The sequence below is a fragment of the Recurvomyces mirabilis genome, assembly GCF_035927965.1.
Source record: "Recurvomyces mirabilis strain CCFEE 5264 chromosome Unknown scaffold_2, whole genome shotgun sequence".
In the NCBI taxonomy this organism is placed as follows: domain Eukaryota; kingdom Fungi; phylum Ascomycota; class Dothideomycetes; order Mycosphaerellales; family Teratosphaeriaceae; genus Recurvomyces; species Recurvomyces mirabilis.
The window spans coordinates 1224815-1242524 of NW_027041936.1; the positions used below are offsets into that span (position 1 = coordinate 1224815).

The following is a 17710-nucleotide window of genomic DNA, read 5'->3' on the forward strand; positions in this document are numbered from 1 at the left end:
ACTGAACCTCAAGCAGCAAGAAGCTGCGGTCATGAGCGCGGGAAATGATCGGCGAGATCCGACGTTTCAATCCATACCAACATTATCCGTATCACCTGTTCTCTATTCTTCTTTCTCCTTGTGATCGCATGTACACAGGCATGCAGCGCCAAAGTACCTCGCTGGCCAACAGGAGAGTCGAAGCATTACAAGCACATATACCAAACCTTGCAAGTGAACGACCACCACAGCCCATCATGGCTGATCGACCCTTCATAACCTGCCACGTCCTCGACACCATCTCTGGCAAACCCGCCGCAGGCATTGACGTCAAGCTAAAGCTAGTCTCTCCTGCCAAGGCCACTACGGCGCACTGGACAGCCCAAACGAACGGTGACGGAAGAGTGCCAGCGTGGACATCCTCAGTCAACATTAACGAGATCGTCGAGAAGGTGAAGAGCGAGCTAGCAGATGGGGAGCAGATGGTCTGGAGTCTAACATTCGACACCGAGGCGTACTTTGGCAAGAGGAAGACTTTCTGGCCGGAGGTCGAGCTGCGATTTGCTGCGCAGAAGGAGGAACAGCATTATCATGTTCCGTTGTTGTTGGGACCGTGGAGTTATACGACGTACAGAGGGTCGTGAAAGGGCAGGCAATGTCATGGACGACTTATCGATGGCTCTTGGGATGTCAGAAGGACAAAGCTCATTCATGTCTGCCATACACATGATACCTTGTTGAGCTTGGTATAACGAAGCAACATCACACCCAAGTACCAAGACAGTCTGTTCTGGTCCTGGTGCTTCTGGTACCTCGATTCATTCACAGCCAATCCTCCTTACGACTGCGAGAGGCGTCGTTGAGCAGCATCCTCCATGATGGATCGAAGCAAACGCCTCGGCGTTGTGACACGAATTAGCGAAAGGCTTTTGGAGGGAGGGTACATCGATTACCTTGCAATCCCGACCTTGGTCTGCTTGAAAGTGATAGAGGTCTTGTCTCGAAGGCCGAAATGACTGTTCTACTCTCATGTGGACCCGCACCACTGGTGGCATACGCATACATTGCAAGACTGGCGAAAGTGCTCTGCAGGCCAGCCAATTAGCTGTGTACACTCATGTTACTACAGCGCATCTCGACTTCAGATAGATTTCTGTACCTGCATGTCAACACCAGCATGGCAGTCAGCATATTGACTTGGCGACGACGTGTCAGGCTCAGTATGACCTTACACTACATATGCACAGAGACTGTAGATAATGCCGTTTAGATCTGGGTCCATGGCCAACCTCGCTGCCATTTCATGAAACACTTTCGTGTAGTTCTCTGCTACAGTGGTCATTATAACTTGAATGTATAGTGCTGATTCGTACTCATTCGCTGAAAATGCCCAGACGAATCGTCGCCGTCTCGTATCCTCTCGGATATAAGGAGGAAGTAAACAGGCTGATAATGCCAACCGAACGTGCCTGCCCCGCCTTCGTCACCAGCAGCTGTGTGTCTCCCGCTACAAAAAGAAGGTTTTTGCTGCTGTAGCCTCGGCCACCCATCGACCCGCCGACCACGGCTTTGCATTCGCGGGAGCTTCAGTCGTGCATCAGACACCGCAGCACCCGTTGCATTCTCGCCGACATGTCTACCCTTCGACCATTCATCGCTGCACAACGCGCATCTGCACTCTCCTCTCACCTCTCCGCGACAACCCGATCCTTTCCCCGACCAATCGCTGCCAAGCTGCAGCAACGACGCAACATGGCTTCCGAGATCCCGAAGATCAAGGTCAAGAACCCCGTGGTCGAGCTCGATGGCGACGAGATGACGAGGATAATATGGCAGGACATCAAGGACAAGTTTATCCATCCTTACCTCGATATCGACCTGAAGTACTACGACCTTGGCCTTCCCTATCGAGACGAGACGAACGATCAGGTGACTCTGGATGCTGCGGAAGCGATCAAGAAGTATAGTGTTGGTGTGAAATGTGCTACTATCACTCCCGACGAGCAGAGAGTGGAAGAGTTCAAGCTGAAGCAGATGTGGCTGAGTCCTAACGGAACGATAAGAAATCACCTTGGCGGCACAGTCTTCAGAGAGCCTATCGTGATTCCTCGCATTCCTCGTCTGGTGCCAGGATGGAAGAAACCTATTGTCATCGGTCGTCATGCGTTCGGCGACCAGTACCGAGCCAAGGACAAGGTGATCGACGGCCCAGGTACTCTCGAGATGGTCTTCACACCCAAGGGCGGCAAGCCAGAGAAGATTCAAGTGTTCGAGTTCGACGAGAAGACACAAGGTGGTGTCGCACAAACGCAATACAACACAACCGAGTCCATTCAAGGTTTCGCGCATGCATCCTTCAAGCACGCTCTGAGCTTGAACATGCCTATGTACATGAGCACTAAGAACACTATTCTGAAGAAATACGACGGCAGGTTCAAGGACATCTTCCAGGAGATCTACGAGGCCCAGTACAGGAAAGAATTTGAGGCCAAGGGTATCTGGTACGAGCATCGTTTGATCGACGACATGGTGGCACAAATGATCAAGAGTGAAGGTGGCATGGTCATTGCTATGAAGAGTGAGTCGTCGTCAGCCTACCAGATGGTGTTTCTGGCTAACATGCATCCCAGACTACGACGGCGACGTCCAATCCGACATCGTAGCCCAAGGCTTCGGCTCCCTCGGCCTCATGACCTCCGTCCTCATCACCCCCGACGGCAAGACCTACGAAGCCGAAGCCGCCCACGGTACCGTCACCCGCCACTATCGCGAACATCAAAAAGGCAACCCCACCTCCACCAATCCCATCGCCTCCATCTTCGCCTGGACGCGCGGACTAGCGAAACGAGGAGAGTTGGATGGGACTCCTGAGGTTGTGAAGTTTGCGGAAAGTTTGGAGGAGGCATGTATCCATGTTGTAGATAAGCAGGGAATCATGACGAAGGACTTGGCGATTTCGTGTGGGAAGAAGGATGATTATGTTACTACGACGGAGTATTTGAATGCTGTGGAGAAGAGGATGAAGGCTGTGTTAAGTGCGAAGTTGTAGACGTATCTTCTAATTCGGTGGGATCTAGGCGCATGATTTCGGACAGATCCATGCACCTGATGGACCTTTCATTATTGGCCCTCGAATAGCCGGTTTCACCGGGCCGGGCGACTGCAGGTCTACGAGTAGACCTTGAAGCAGTCCACATCTCACCAGCCCTCCTCTACTCACCGCGGACTCAAGGACCCCTCCTGTGATCTGCATAGGATTGAATCACATTCTGACTCGTCCTGTTCGTCCCATCACATCGATGCAGCAGCTGAAGACATGGGGCAGCGCGTGTTCATGTCCACCTTGAGGCGGTGACCTGGACCCATTTCCACCTCCTACGCTCGAGCCCAAAACTGCTCAACCGTGACAATTGCACAAAGCGATCGGGCTGATCGTCTCCATCCCACCCACCATACTGACGGTCCAAGTTGGGCCCTTCGAAGAGGGGTGTGAGGGGCGGGAGGCGGAGAGATTAGACCATGCCACGTGTGGCGTACGCTAGAAGGCTTCCATTGCTTCTATAGGCTGAAACATCCTTGCAAGGCTGAACGTTGATGTCGTTGCTTTGACATTAATTTGGCCTAAGCAGTATGTCGTGCAACCACACTACCTTGGCATTGATATTGATGCGCCCATGCAGCTCGTGCGAGGAGGCAGGTCGAAGTGTGGTGGCTTGTGAAGGAGCGCCGGGATCTGGGACCCGACATGCGGTTGGCTGTTGATGGTCGACGGGACCCTTGCAGAGACACCGGCCAGAGTCGAGCATCTCAATGCTGTCCGCCCGGTCGTTATGATCGCCTGGTCGGATCGACCCTTTTGGTGTACGATTTATGGAGTACGACGCCGACCTCACAATGGCCGGAGACGATGCGGACACGCTTCATTGCGTGAAATATCGCAACTGGACGCTCTTCGTAACCTGCCATTGCGTGACCCTGTGCCTTAGTCGCGCATTGTCTTGTAGGACCCTACGAAATCTGCAGATCATGGCCATATATGCTATCTCACGTTGGTGCAAAGCGGTACCACCTGACTCAAGGACCTGCAGACGTCGCGTGGCAGACAGGGATGCCGCCTGCCTCCCTGCAGATACATTTGCGGGTGAGATCTGCGTACCACCCGCTCGGGATCACTAACCGTCACTTCGTCACCTCATCTGTGATCCCGGATCGCACCATGGCTCCTGATGCTGGATGTGTCGTGGGGAGATCATCAGCTTCCATGTCTGCTCGCACAGGAGGCGCTCGGAGGCGTGCGATAGTGTGTTTCGACTTGATGCTGCTGCCGGCCAGTCTTGCCCACCATATCGGTCTTTTCAAGCCGAATGATATATGTTATGGTATTCTACGAGGTTCCAAGCAATGTGATCTCCCCTCGCAGTCCTCTCATCCACGCTCCCTCGTGTATCGTACCACAGAAACATGGAGAATCTCGGTCAGAACCGTACAGAGCGTCTAATAAATCAGGGTCTGGCACAGCGTAGTATATCTCAGGACGTGAGTATTGCGAATCGGTTTGCAAAGGTCGCTGATTTTAATGCTGACTCCGGTAGATCGATGCTGCCATGGAGATAGCCGCCCGAGAGTTGGTTCAGACGGAGGCAGCACGACAAACAGATCGCCGGATGGCACGACAGTATGGCATCGTGTTGGACATCTCCGAAGTGGACCCAGACCACAACCGAAACGTGGTGAATCCAAGCCACGGACCTCATGAGCAGGTTCCACATCCACCTGTCTCGTTATATCACACGCCAGTCGACATTCCTCGCGTGCACGATTGCAGTGCAGGTACCGGCTTGACCCCGATGGAGCGCTTCGCGGCCATCAGTACTATCGACGAGCCCTGGCCATTCTATGCCAGAAAGCAGATGACAGCCATGAGAATTCAGGAAGGAGATCCGAAGACGGCCATAATGAGAGGCAAAGCTGCTCAGATGGTGGCAGAAGCCAATGGACAGCCGATCGCTTCATCAGATGCGCTGAACGAATGCAGCCGCATGGAATCTGGCACAGAGCCGCCAAGTAGTACACAGAAGAAGCAGAGACTGGTACGCAGGTCTCCCAGTCATGGACCAAGGTCGAGTGGTGGCTGAGAAGGACTGTAGGTTGATAGATGACAACACCGGTCCGATTGCTTGCCCGGGCACGTCTCCTTGTTCCTAAAACCATAGCACTCCCTGATAATCTGGTGGCGATCGTTCAATCTTCGTTGAGGTGCTCAACAAATCGAGCTCGATAGTATCCACGAACAGCATTGCTGAGCCAGATGATTTCGCCATTTCGCATACTCTCCTTCTTGACCACAGCTTCTTCACAAAGACGCTGCTCAAGGGACCAACGACGAGTAGTACCCTGCTGACCACCACAAGCTGCAGCGGGTGTCACCCACCTGCCATCACGAAAGAAGTATGGTGTGGATATCGAAGCATCCAAAATTTCGCTATCAGTATTGTAAAGTAACACTTCCTTCTTGTCATACAGGTGTGTGATACCCGTTGACTTCCTTGCTCGGTCATAGAAGAAGCGATCCCAGGTCTTATACATGGTCGATGCACTTACTTCGCACGAGTCCGGGTCAATGTAGACGACCCAGTCTACTTCATCAGTACCTCCTTCAATTTTGCCCAATGTCCTTGGAAAGAGATCCTCCATCGATAAGCTTGGCGTTGGGGCGATTTCACTTGTCGTGTGGCCATCAGGATAGACTCGATGCTTGCAGCGCAGGCTGTGCATCTCCTTGCCAGGGTTTTTGGCATGCCATTGTTTCACGCCATGGAGTAGACCTTGGAGCAACTGGGAAGGACCACTACCAGCCATGGAGGTGTTCCACTTTGCGACCTGAAGTCTAGTCCAGTGATGTTCCAACATGTAGAATGGGCACGGGCGATGGCAGGATGCTTCCGTGTTCTCGGCACTATGCAGCAAAGCCGGATCGTAGCGGACAGTGGTGAAGACGTGAGGCTCCTCGGACGGGCATGGTTGATCGTGTGTCATGTTGATGGAGTCGTATGCTAGATGGTCGTCCGGTTGTGGGTGCAATTCTGTCTCAAATTGCACTGGCTATGGGCTTCCTTTGTTGCTTCCAGCAGATCGTCTACAAATCATGCCACAGTGAAGGGCTCTTCTGTCGTCCTCGCCATAGCCTGCCAAGCCATATCCTGTAGAGTCATATACGGATGAGTCCTTTTTATCACGTGCTCGTGTGAAAAACAATGTTCCTACTTCGGAGCTTTTATTGCCGCTCTGGTGGAGAGGGAACTAGACACGGCGCCACACCTTTACTGAGCCACATTTAGTCAAAACGCTTGTCGATAACGGAGAAGCTGATTCGCCGCTGATGATCTCTTATCTTTGAACGGGTACACCCGAAGGCGGTGTGAGAGCTCGGCGAGGGCAAACACTTGCAGGAAAGTCATGTGTGAGCGCTTCCGGACATATATCGTGTGTTCAACATTGCTAGAGCTACATGTATATATGCTTTGAGTTGGGACGAGAGAGCTTGGTAAGGACAGGATAATTATCTGAGTCCATCTACCGTCAGCGCTTGACTTGGCACCTATTGCTGCTGATCCCGTCAATCTATAACCTTGTCGGACGAGGGGAAGGGGGACAGAAGCCACTATGCGTGCCTGCAGGTAGTAGTGGACGCCATGCGGCGAGGCTTATCAGTGCGGAGGGGCATATCAATCCTGACGTCGCGGTACCTTACCGTGGGGAGAGCAACGAGCCCGTGACATGAGCTGGTGGTGAACAAGCAGCATAAGGGGCAAGTTTAAAAAAAAAGGAGATTCCAGCTCTTGCATGTGTGTCGTAAGACAGAGTCATCTGGTACCTTGTAGCATAATTGTCGGCGTTGGGTTAGGACTTATCCCGGGCATGATTTTGAGGCAAGATAGCAACGCAGAAGGAATTCCACGTTTCCAGACCATCTACTGGCTACAGTTCTAGATCTCGGTTATGACCCCGACGTAAACGGCTCTCCGGATCGTACTTTGGCCTAGCAACGACGGTCAATTGCTTCTTGAGAACTATAGTGCCATGCACGGGGGATAACACTGGTGGGCTACGCCGCTACCGTAGAGTGTGGTGCTGCAGGGGCCAACCAACCCCAACCCTGGACCAAGCTCTCCATGATTCTGCCGGTCAGTCTGTTTGCTAAATATCCCTACCACTTCCACATCTTTCTTTGTTTGCACTCACTCTTATTGCTACTCCTCGGAGCGCCTCGCAAAACGCTCACTCGCCACTCGTCTAGTTTGACACCGTAATACCAAAACCACCACACAAATACATCCCGCACATTCTAGCAGTCATGGTGAGGGCACGCGACAATATCACAGCTCGAAACAAACAACTAACAGCTTCTACAGGCTGAAGTACCACACATTTCGAATACCACCAATGTAAGTGAAACTCGTTCCAGCTCCACGATGAATGTACTGACAATTCCACAGCTTCAGAAATACCTCTCGCTCCCACAGAAAGGCGCTGTGATTGTCGAGTATGTCTGGATTGATGCATCTGGTGGCACGCGCTCCAAGTGCAGGGTGAGTGATTTCCGATCCTCCTACCACTTTCCTGGCATGCCCAACAGAAAAAAGATAAGGCAGTGCAGTGAGGTTGAGATTCGTCACTTCGTGGCTTGACCTCGGCGCGGATCGGGCGAGACACGAAGCCATTACCCAAGAGATTTGGCAGTTAAGCCGCAGTCGGCGGTACTGTAATATGGCTAGCTTTGATCCATATTCTGGCCTACCAAAAAAACATGGTTCGGATTACCAGACTGACCACACCACTTTTCAGACCCTGAAGAAGAAGCCGACCTCAATCAAGGAGCTCCCAGAATGGAACTTCGACGGCTCCTCCACCGGCCAAGCGCCGGGCGACAACTCCGATGTCTACCTCCGTCCTGTGGCGATGTACCCGGATCCTTTCCGTCTCGGCGACAACCTCCTCGTCCTCGCCGAGTGCTGGATGTCCGACGGCAAGCCCAACTCCTACAACTTCCGCCACGATGCCGCAGTCCTGATGGAGAAGAACGCCTCGCATGAGTTCTGGTTCGGTCTCGAGCAGGAGTACACTCTCCTCGATGCGCAAGGCTGGCCATACGGCTGGCCCAAGAATGGCTTCCCAGCTCCCCAGGGTCCTTACTACTGCGGCAACGGCACCGGCAAGGTCTTCTGCAGAGATATCGTCGAGGCTCACTACAAGGCTTGCTTGTACGCCGAGCTCAATATCTCTGGCACCAATGCCGAGGTCATGCCTGCTCAGTGGGAGTACCAGATCGGTCCCTGCACTGGCATCGAGCTCGGCGACCACATGTGGATGTCCCGTTTCCTCCTCCACCGCGTGGCCGAGGAATTCGGTGCCAAGGTCACCTTCGCGCCTAAGCCCATCCCGGGTGACTGGAACGGCGCTGGTCTCCACAGCAACGTCAGCACCAAGGAGATGCGTGAGGATGGCGGCATGAAGCACATGGAGAAGGCCATGGAAGCCCTTGCCAAGCGCCACAAGGAGCACATGACCGTGTACGGCGAGGGCAACGAGGCTCGTATGACTGGTGCGCACGAGACTGCGTCGTATGACAAGTTCAGCTGGGGCATCGCGAACCGTGGCGCTTCCGTCCGTATCAACCGCCAATGTGCCGACGAGGGTAAGGGCTACTTTGAGGACCGCAGGCCGGCTTCCAACGCCGACCCATACCAGATCACCGGCATGATTGTCGAGACTGTAAGCACTGCATAGCACACCTACTAACTGACACTGAAGATCAACTGCTGACTTTACATAGCTTTGCGGTAAAGTCGAGGGCATCGAGATGTACAAGACCATCACCCAGGCCGAGCCCGTGGAGTTGGACATGGTCGTGCCCATCTCCAAACCATAAGCGATCAAGTCACCATACACGAGGAGCAGTAAGAGGTGGCAATGAGGAAGCGGGAGCGGAGTGTAGCGAAGACGGATGAACGAGCAATGCGATATGATACCTTCCTTGCAGAGTGTGTGCGGGCGTGCGTGCGGATACTAGCGGAGACCCTCTTGGTGCGAATGGGACATGCATGGCGATACTTGCTGCCATGTCCACGGTGGCAGTTGCTTGTATGTACTCTGAACTGTGCATGAAGAATGCTTGTCTACACCCTATGCCTTCACGTCCCGCCCTTTATCGAGTGAATAGTGCTAGTGTGTTGGACCGATCAGGTGCCCATTCCGTGCTGCTGTCAAATGACAAAGTCAGAAGCTGCCATCCTGCCCACACAATCTATACAGTTGACGCAAGCTTTTTGAAAGAGATTGTATCATACGACTACAGTAGTCCTTTCTCCACCTATCCACATACACCAATCCATGACATGACATGATGCCTGCCCATCAAGCGCCAGAAACGAAAAAACGCCTAGCTCAGCCATCACAGCCGGCAATTTCGTAAACCTCCCGCCCAATGCAAAGGAAGGAACCTATATACAAACCCACCCATCATATCATCCTCGTTGTCCCCAGTCTTTCCGCCTCGGTCTGTCTCGAGGGATGATAATACATGTCCACCACCCTGCCCACGTCATCATTGCCATCTGCATCTACCACTACGGCTTCAGCAGGTTTGCGCTCAGATAGCTGGGTCTGGAAGTCGGCATCGAAATGCAGACTCCCGTTCGTGACATGCAGTGGTCCGTGAAGTCTTTCCTCATTCGTATCCAGCACCTCGTTGCCATGGACTTGGACTCGCTCCTTGGCCTCGAAAGGAATTGGCCTGCTGGCTGTTCTGGTATGGGCTAGCGGTGTCGCTTCGACTATTGTAGCTGGGTGGTCCAGCCAATTGCTGCGGCCTCCCCATACCGCCTTGATATGCAGTGTTCTGCTGCTGCTGCTGCTGATGGTGAGAGTGTCCAGACCGATCAGCACTACTGCCGGAAAGACTATCGTCATCGTCCTCGATTCTGGCACCTTTGCCGTTACTCCATCCATGCTTGGACTCTCCTCTTGCCGTTGCACCCAGAGCGTCGAGCTCGGTGTTGAGCTGCGTTTGGGACTTGATGAAGGAGCCACGGTCGTCGCGCATGGGTTGGTAGCGGGTATCTGGGTTCTTGGCCACGAGGGCGATGATGGAGGCGACGAGGACGATGATGAGGAGGATGGTGGAGAAGACGGCGTTGTAGACGAAAAAGATGACGCCCATGACGCCGGTCACGATGCCCTGGAAGGATTATGTTAGCTGCGATACAGTACAGTGGCAGTGTGTTGGTGTGGGAAGCTTACAGGCTGAGTGAAGATGCCGGTGAATACGAGCAAGAAGATGGCGCTGATGAAGTTGACGACCACGATGGCGATGTTGAAAGCGTTCGTCTTCTTGTCCATATATGGTCGCATGATGCAGACGCCAATCAGGAACACTGCCTCGATGACCACGAGCGCAATAGCCTGAAGGGTTCCAGATTTCTGCGCAAGTGCGACGAACAGGCCCTTGATCAAGATGTAGGTGAGGACAGGCACGATGAAGTAGTATGCCGTCGCCTTGAACTGCACGTAGAGGAAACCCCACTTATTGAGCGACACTGGGTCCGAGTAAAGAATGTAGGCGGGATTCTTGTGCATGCTGATACTGCGCCGTGCTAGTCGAATGACCTTACTACAGGCCCATCCAACAGTCGCAAGCATAGTGAAGATGGTGAAGATAGCTAGAACCATCTCAGCAGTCGAATCGATGCGGGTGAACTCCCAGAAGCAGAGGACAACCATCTGAGGGAAGCCAATAAGAACAATGCGGAACAGAATGCCCTTGAGCACGGTGGTCCAGCCATTGCGAAAGTCCTGGAATTTGTCGCCCTTGAAGCGGCCGGCTTTGACCATGAGTTCGCAGAAGAGCTTGAAGAGCAGGACCCCGATCACGACCGCTACCACGAAGATCATGAAGAAGATGTAGCCTGTCAAGAAGATGTTGGTGACTTCGATGCCAGCTCGGAAGCCAACGCGCTGGATACCTCTGACTATGACTGTGTTCGAGGTATCAGCGCCGTTCGATCCAGCTGCGTTGCTGCGGGCACGTAGGATGTTGTTGTGGACCTCATATGCGGCACGCTTGACCAGATTCGTCACAGCTGCCAGACTGCGCTTCTCCACCTCTACACTGGTGGTGCCGAGGCTGGACAGTACAGTAGATGGCGTGCCTCCTGTTGCGCGCTGGTACCAGGTCGCGATCCTCTGCAGGAAAGTGACACGGATTATACCCATGCTCCATTGGAAGTTCTGCGTCCAAGATGCCACAATAGGTGGAAGAGGTACCGCGGTCATGCCGATGAAAGCCTGCGCCTGGAAGTAACTGAAGAGAGCCATGGCGTTCGCCGCCACGTGTGCCGCAGTATTTGAGTGTCCAAGCCCAGATGTGATGGCTGATGCAACAAGCGCCAGGCCAGAAATGACTGCGATTGCCCAAGCTACGCCCTTTTGATCCACCGTCTTGCCATTTGATAGCCTTGCCTCCACGCAAGCCGCCGATTGTCCCGTGGTCGTAGAGTTGAAGTACACCTGCACCTTCGCATCCAAGTCCGGGACTGTATACGCAATCCCCGGCACCTGAGCCAGCGCGCTACCCGGAAGTGGTACATTGGACGTAGGCAGATTGATCTGTCCATCATTCATAGGACACAGACCCTGAAAGCCAAGCTTACACGGGTCTAGCGTGGTCTGGTAGGCTTGCAACCCGTAAGCAATGAATCGCAGATCTATTGTGACATTGCCCATGATTGTGCTGACGCCGACGACGCTGAAGGAGAGACTGTTGTTGGCGGGGGTGAGGGTGACATCGAATTGGGTCGCGCTGAAGTTGTTGTTGGTCTGGCAGGGGTTGAGGGAGTCGGAGTAGAGCATGCGCTCTGCTGAGGCCAGCTGCTGGGTGCCGAGCAGGAGGCATACTACTGATATTAATGAGACCTTCATCGTGATGTGTGTGGGATGCTCTTTTCGCGCTCGAGTTGTGGTGGATGTTGGTCTATCCGGGCGACCCGCCTGGCTAGCGAGTTGTAGGTGGCGACAATGCGACTGCAGAGGGGTCGGTCTCGGTGGTGACTGTCTCGAGGGAGTCGCTCAGACTGGTATATCGTATTACTGCAAGACACGCGCAGATAGCGACGGAATATTTGGCGTAAGTGAGTGTGTATGCAGAGGTGGGAGATGGCGCTGGCTTGCTTCGCAGTTGCGAAGCACTACGCTGCCCGGCAGTGATGATTGGTTGGTGCTAAGTTTGGCCTTGGATGACGCGTTGCGCCTGACCCTCTTTTCCCCAGTTTATGAGGAAACACGGAAAGAGACAGAAAGCGAGTGGCGGGAAGGGAAGAGACCTGTTGAGTGTTGTGAAGAAGACAATGTTTCATCAATGTCACAGCAGATACAACGTGCTGCCACGCATGAAGTTGTGCGTTCGTACGACTCCGCGTATTATTTGGGGCTGTGCATGCTGATTGCTAAGGAATGCTGATTTGGACTTCGTATTCGTCGTTCAGGGGTGCGGCCGCTGGGAGGGCTGTGATGGCTGTCGTACGACGCTGACCTTCCTTGGCATTGCACATCAAGGGGAAGCTTTCGACTGGTCAGATACAGATCTGCCACTCTTCCGACCAAACGGATTGCCAATGGATACCACATTAGACTGCACGGCACAATATTCCGACTTCTTCTTTCAACTGGATAGGCGCGCAATTCGGCGGCCCAAGTTTGTGCCACTATCTACTCGTCTTCGATCGTTTCCGAATGGATGTCCCCTCTAGCGACAACCATCTAATAACCTCCATCATCGCGAGTGCTGTCTATGATTGGAACGCGTCATCTTCAACCGCATGGAGCTGGTGTCTCGACTGGCTAGAGAGGCTATGAATTTACCAGCGCCGTCTGGTCTGCTATGCTGTGCTATCGCCCTCTCCTACTGTACTTGCCTACGAAACACTCTCCAAGATCTGCAGGAGATCACCACACAGCGTGTTGGACTCACTATGCGCTTCGTTCGAGGAACACCATGCCACACCATGTCACGCATGCGTCATCCATGGTAATCAGGGGACCGCCATACTATGTGTCTCTTAGGCCTTGACGATACCAGATCACCTGAACAGCAGTCAAGATGTCCGCTTCGGATCAGTTATTCTGCCTAATAAGTCGTGAAGATCTTCAACTGCCCCAGGGCACCCCCAGGACTTCACACTTGCAGGAGCCGACCCCGCACAACATCCACATGGAATGTTACAGTGCTCACTAACAATGTCGTATTGCAAGAGTCATGGCCAAGCCGCACAATGAAATGAGATGGCAAGTATAGGAAGGAAAGTATCCTTGATTCTTCATCTGCGTCTTGTCCGAACATAATCCTGCTCAGCGAACCCCAACCATAGACAGGTACTCCCTAAAAACGCCGATATCATGCAATATCTCAAGAGTGTCCTGCCAGCTTTGCTGCTTGCAGGCACTATCGTAGACGCCACCACTTACACTAGATCAGCTACAGTCAACAGCTCATTCGGCTACGATGCGACCTCCTTCTACCTCCATGGCGAGGCCTTCCAGATGCTTGGAGGCCAAATGGATCCTCAACGCATACCGCGGGAATATTGGTCTGATCGATTGCTCAAAGCCAAGGCGATGGGTCTGAACACCATTTTCTCTTATATCTACTGGAACGAGCTGGAAACGGCGCCTGGCCAGTGGGATTGGAACCGCATCAGTGGCATGAACGATATTGGTGCTTGGTATCAGGAGATACAAAACGCTGGATTACAAGCCGTCCTTCGGCCTGGCCCATACGTGTGCGGTGAAAGAGACTGGGGCGGGTTTCCGGCATGGTTGAGTCAGGTGCCTAACAGTACGTACATGTGAATTCCGGCATGTTGCAACTATCGGAAGCTCACAAGATCTGAAGTCACTGTAAGAACAAACAACCCACAATTCCTCATGTTATCTGAATACTATTTGGGCAATCTATCGCAACATGTCCAACAGTACCAAGTCACGAAAGGCGGGCCCATCCTGATGGCTCAAGTGGAGAACGAGTACGGAAGCTTCAGTAACGATCACGACTACACAGCTGCTCTCTCTGCCATCATAGCAAAGCATTTCGATATCGTACAGTACACCAACGACGGAGGTAGCACCCCACCGAATATCGTGAACGGTGCTGTTCCAGGCATCCTGGGTGAGATTGACGGCGATCCTTATGCTGGGTTCACGAACCTGGAGAAGTATGCTGAGAGTTCGAGTCGAGGCCCGAAATTGGATGGAGAGTATTATAGTGAGACGGCAATTGTATCGTAACATTCTTTGCATCGTACTGATCACGTCGCAGTAAATTGGCTCACAACCTGGGGCCCAAACGCGACATACCCATATGTGAGCGGCATCGGCTACAACGACAGTCAAAACATTGCCGGGCTAAAGTACATCCTCGACCAAGGTGGCAGCTTCTCGATCTACATGTTCCACGGCGGCACGAACTTCGCTTTCGGCAATGGTGGGCTCAATTTTGGTCAGCTGGAGCCAGTGACTTCGAGCTATGATTATGCTGCACCGCTTAATGAGAGTGGACGACCTAGGGATATCTACTGGCAACTCAGAGATTTCTTACTCCCATACCAGAATGGGAGCCTGCCTGAGTATCCGGAGACAAAACCGATGCTTGAGACGGAAGATATTGTGCTCAAACCCGTCGCTGGCATGTTCAACGATCTTCCACCCGCGACATTCTCTGGTTGGCCGCTGAGCATGGAGCAGCTCGGCCAAGGACGTGGATACACGCTCTACCGATACACTACGCCCTCGTCTCACACCGGACTACTCAAAGTTGGAGATGGACCACGAGACCGCGTGATCGTGTATGTCAACGACACCATGAAAGGCGTCATCGACAACGTCTATGTCTACCCGCAGAACATTTCACTCTCGCTACATGCGGGTGATGTCCTAAGCCTACTAGTAGAGAATCAAGGACGAGTAGACTTCTCCACACCCCTCTACGACCAACGGAAAGGTATTGTGGGCGATGTCTACATCGGCACGGCTATGTTGGCTCCATGGAGCATGTACGCCCTACCCATCCCCTCACCACCCGCCAACCTCAATTTCAGCCTCACGAACACCAGCCTGACAATCTCAAACACGAGCTCCCCAACCTGGTACACCGGCTCCTTCTCCCTCCCGTCCAGCATCTGCGGCACAGCAGCAGCAGATACCTACCTCACGATCAACGGTGGCACGAAAGGCGTGCTCTATGTCAACGGCTATAATCTTGGTCGATACTGGAGCGTGGGACCGCAGCAGAGCCAGTATGTTCCGGGGGTGTGGTTGAGGGAGAGCAATGAGATTGTTGTGTTGGAACTTGAGCCCAGGGGCAAGCAGGAGTTGGTTGCGAGGGGGAGTGGGGAGAGGGCGTGGTTTAATAGGGTAGATGTTGATTGTGTGGGTTGTGTTAGTGCTAATCCGAATTAATGGTTCGACAGCCTGGCACTCTTAACAGAGATCCTATACGCAGATGGGCCTTTCGATGCCAATGCAAATGTGGCGGTGCACTCTGCATGCGTGCTACATGCCTCAGGTGGGGCAAAATACGAAGCTCTGCATACATGTAGCCTTAGACACCTTCGTCCAGTACTGACACATCGCTACAATACTGCGCATCTCGGGGCTGCTGCTACGTTATGCGTCTCCTCAACACTACCACGCTGCAGTTCGCAGAGTATTACAATCAAGACACACCGGAGTATGCAATCCTATCACATCGCTGGCTAGACGGACAGGAAGTGTCGTACATTGACTATTGCCTGTGTGTGGACCAGGCGCAACACGGGGAGAAGCTGCCAGAGTATTTGCGCGACAAAGCGAACACCATCCGGTCGAGATCTGGCTTCACGAAGATTCTGGATTTTTGCAAAGCAGTTCGGCTGGCAGACCTCGAGTGGGGTTGGATTGACACATGCTGTATCGACAAGTCCAGTAGTGCTGAGCTGACGGAGGCGATCAATTCGATGTGGAGTTGGTATAAGGAATCTGTCCTTTGCCTCGTCTACTTCAATGATGTCGAGAGCGAGGCTTCGTATGCGGAGATTGGCAGCAGTGCCTGGTTCACAAGAGGATGGACTTTGCAGGAATTGCTCGCTCCGTCCAGACTGAACTTCTTCGATCGAGTCTGGAAACCATTGTACCGGCTAGAGAAAGCTACTTTTAAGGCGAAGAAACGTACTGCAACTATGTACTACATAATGGACGACCCAGACTGGGCCGAGTTTGGCCACATGCTTGCCCAAGCATCTCATGTCCCTGCTCGCTACGTTTGCGGCTATCAGAGCCTTGATAGTGCGTCGGCAGCAATGAAGCTCAGCTGGGCATCGTTTCGGCGTACCTCTCGAGTCGAGGATAGAGCGTATAGTCTCCTGGGACTGCTCGGTATTAACATGCCACTGCTGTATGGCGAGGGGCAGCAGGCATTCATTCGTCTCCAGAAAGAGTTCATTCAAACATACGACGACGAGTCAATACTTGCATGGCGCTCTCCGTGTCCCTCTCCAAATCTCTCTAGCCACTGCTTCAGCGGCGTTTTGGCCACGAATCTGGAATTCTTCCAAGCCTCTGGCGATATCGTTACGATCATGCAATATGGGAAGCCACCATGGCAAACGATCAACCAGCTCCTGCAGGTCGAGGCCGCCGTCTACGTGCAGAGCGCCAATGAGGCTCCAACCACGACAATACTGCTACCTCTAGCCTGCAAGCACAGCGACGAACGCGGCTGTCTTCACCTTGAGTTAACGGCAAGTAGCTCGGCGGGCGCTGGTGTCGGGCACTATATGCGCGTTTCTGCATGTAAGCTGATTGCTGCCGGTCCGCAGCGGAAGGTCACAGACGATCGTCGTCTCCTCCTTCACTTGAACGCGCGTTAGCACTGCTAGGCGATCTGCAAACCGGACGGTCTTGTCGGTCAGTATGGGACGGATCTAGATCCAGGCCATAAGGTTTCAGCTTTGCGGCTTGGTGTCTTGCTCAAGATTTGTCTGTTTCTGAGAAGTCCAAGTCCACATGACCTAGCACCTCAGCACCGCCAGGGCCCTTGACTTGTGCAATCAGGACGCCGCACTCGTGCCCTAATGCAATATCGGCATTGACACGAAGTCCGTACCCGCCGCGTCGCTTTTGAAACCTTTCCAGGATCTCCTCGGTGCTCGTAGTGAGAATGATCCGAGCATGACACTCAACGCCTGTAACTCAATCAGTATGATGCCCTGGTGGCGACGCAAGCTCATGAGAACTGACCCTCGCAATAAGCATAGTCTGGTTGGGTCAGTGCATGGGATATGAGCGCTATCGCGTGGGAGGCGGGCTTTTGGCCAGAAGCAACAATGGTCAGTGTGGTCGACACCACAGTATCGCTCTTGATGTCTTGACCCTGGAGTAACGTCATCTGCTGATTGCAGACCTCTTAGCGCAACATGACACAACGTACCTTCTCGATCTGCCACAGCAGTCTTTCTCGACAATACCACTGCTCAGCATACTCCTCCCAGAATCTGTGCTTCATTGGATCCTGGTCACGGCATGGTGCATTGACTATCCAGCCATAGTTGCGCTGCGCTTTTCGTGATACAGGACGCAGATCTGCCGTCGCCCGGACAATAGCGGCAGGCACAACCGAGATACGACTGTAGCGAATGATCAACAG

The 17710-nt window shown here is 53.2% G+C and overlaps 8 protein-coding genes across 8 annotated transcripts; 6 read left to right on the forward strand and 2 right to left on the reverse strand.

The window, feature by feature from the left end:
• Positions 1 to 236: 236 nt before the first annotated feature.
• Positions 237 to 623, forward strand: LTS14_001234 (uncharacterized protein; the record flags this gene model as incomplete). Its single annotated transcript, XM_064833943.1, has 1 exon — positions 237 to 623. One exon carries the CDS (start codon positions 237 to 239, stop codon positions 621 to 623), a length of 387 nt encoding a protein of 128 aa, XP_064698904.1.
• Positions 624 to 1731: 1108 nt separating this feature from the next.
• On the forward strand, positions 1732 to 3028 carry IDP1 (Isocitrate dehydrogenase [NADP], mitochondrial precursor (Oxalosuccinate decarboxylase); the record flags this gene model as incomplete). The annotated part of the gene is made up of 2 exons (XM_064833944.1): positions 1732 to 2557; positions 2610 to 3028. 2 exons carry the CDS (start codon positions 1732 to 1734, stop codon positions 3026 to 3028), a joined length of 1245 nt encoding a protein of 414 aa, XP_064698905.1.
• A 1412-nt stretch (positions 3029 to 4440) lies between these two features.
• Positions 4441 to 5114, forward strand: LTS14_001236 (uncharacterized protein; the record flags this gene model as incomplete). The annotated part of the gene is made up of 2 exons (XM_064833945.1): positions 4441 to 4515; positions 4572 to 5114. The coding sequence occupies 2 exons, from the start codon at positions 4441 to 4443 to the stop codon at positions 5112 to 5114; spliced, it is 618 nt and encodes a 205-aa protein (XP_064698906.1).
• A 106-nt stretch (positions 5115 to 5220) lies between these two features.
• Positions 5221 to 6015, reverse strand: ABZ2 (Aminodeoxychorismate lyase; the record flags this gene model as incomplete). The annotated part of the gene is made up of 1 exon (XM_064833946.1): positions 5221 to 6015. The coding sequence occupies one exon, from the start codon at positions 6013 to 6015 to the stop codon at positions 5221 to 5223; it is 795 nt and encodes a 264-aa protein (XP_064698907.1).
• A 1731-nt stretch (positions 6016 to 7746) lies between these two features.
• Positions 7747 to 8908, forward strand: GLN1 (glutamate--ammonia ligase; the record flags this gene model as incomplete). Its single annotated transcript, XM_064833947.1, has 2 exons — positions 7747 to 8751; positions 8813 to 8908. 2 exons carry the CDS (start codon positions 7747 to 7749, stop codon positions 8906 to 8908), a joined length of 1101 nt encoding a protein of 366 aa, XP_064698908.1.
• A 798-nt stretch (positions 8909 to 9706) lies between these two features.
• Positions 9707 to 11955, reverse strand: FLC3 (putative flavin carrier protein 3; the record flags this gene model as incomplete). Its single annotated transcript, XM_064833948.1, has 2 exons — positions 9707 to 10216; positions 10279 to 11955. 2 exons carry the CDS (start codon positions 11953 to 11955, stop codon positions 9707 to 9709), a joined length of 2187 nt encoding a protein of 728 aa, XP_064698909.1.
• Positions 11956 to 13428: 1473 nt separating this feature from the next.
• LTS14_001240 (uncharacterized protein) lies at positions 13429 to 15486 on the forward strand (the record flags this gene model as incomplete). Its single annotated transcript, XM_064833949.1, has 3 exons — positions 13429 to 13867; positions 13925 to 14293; positions 14348 to 15486. The coding sequence occupies 3 exons, from the start codon at positions 13429 to 13431 to the stop codon at positions 15484 to 15486; spliced, it is 1947 nt and encodes a 648-aa protein (XP_064698910.1).
• Positions 15487 to 15695: 209 nt separating this feature from the next.
• Positions 15696 to 16934, forward strand: LTS14_001241 (uncharacterized protein; the record flags this gene model as incomplete). Its single annotated transcript, XM_064833950.1, has 1 exon — positions 15696 to 16934. The coding sequence occupies one exon, from the start codon at positions 15696 to 15698 to the stop codon at positions 16932 to 16934; it is 1239 nt and encodes a 412-aa protein (XP_064698911.1).
• Positions 16935 to 17710: the final 776 nt, after the last annotated feature.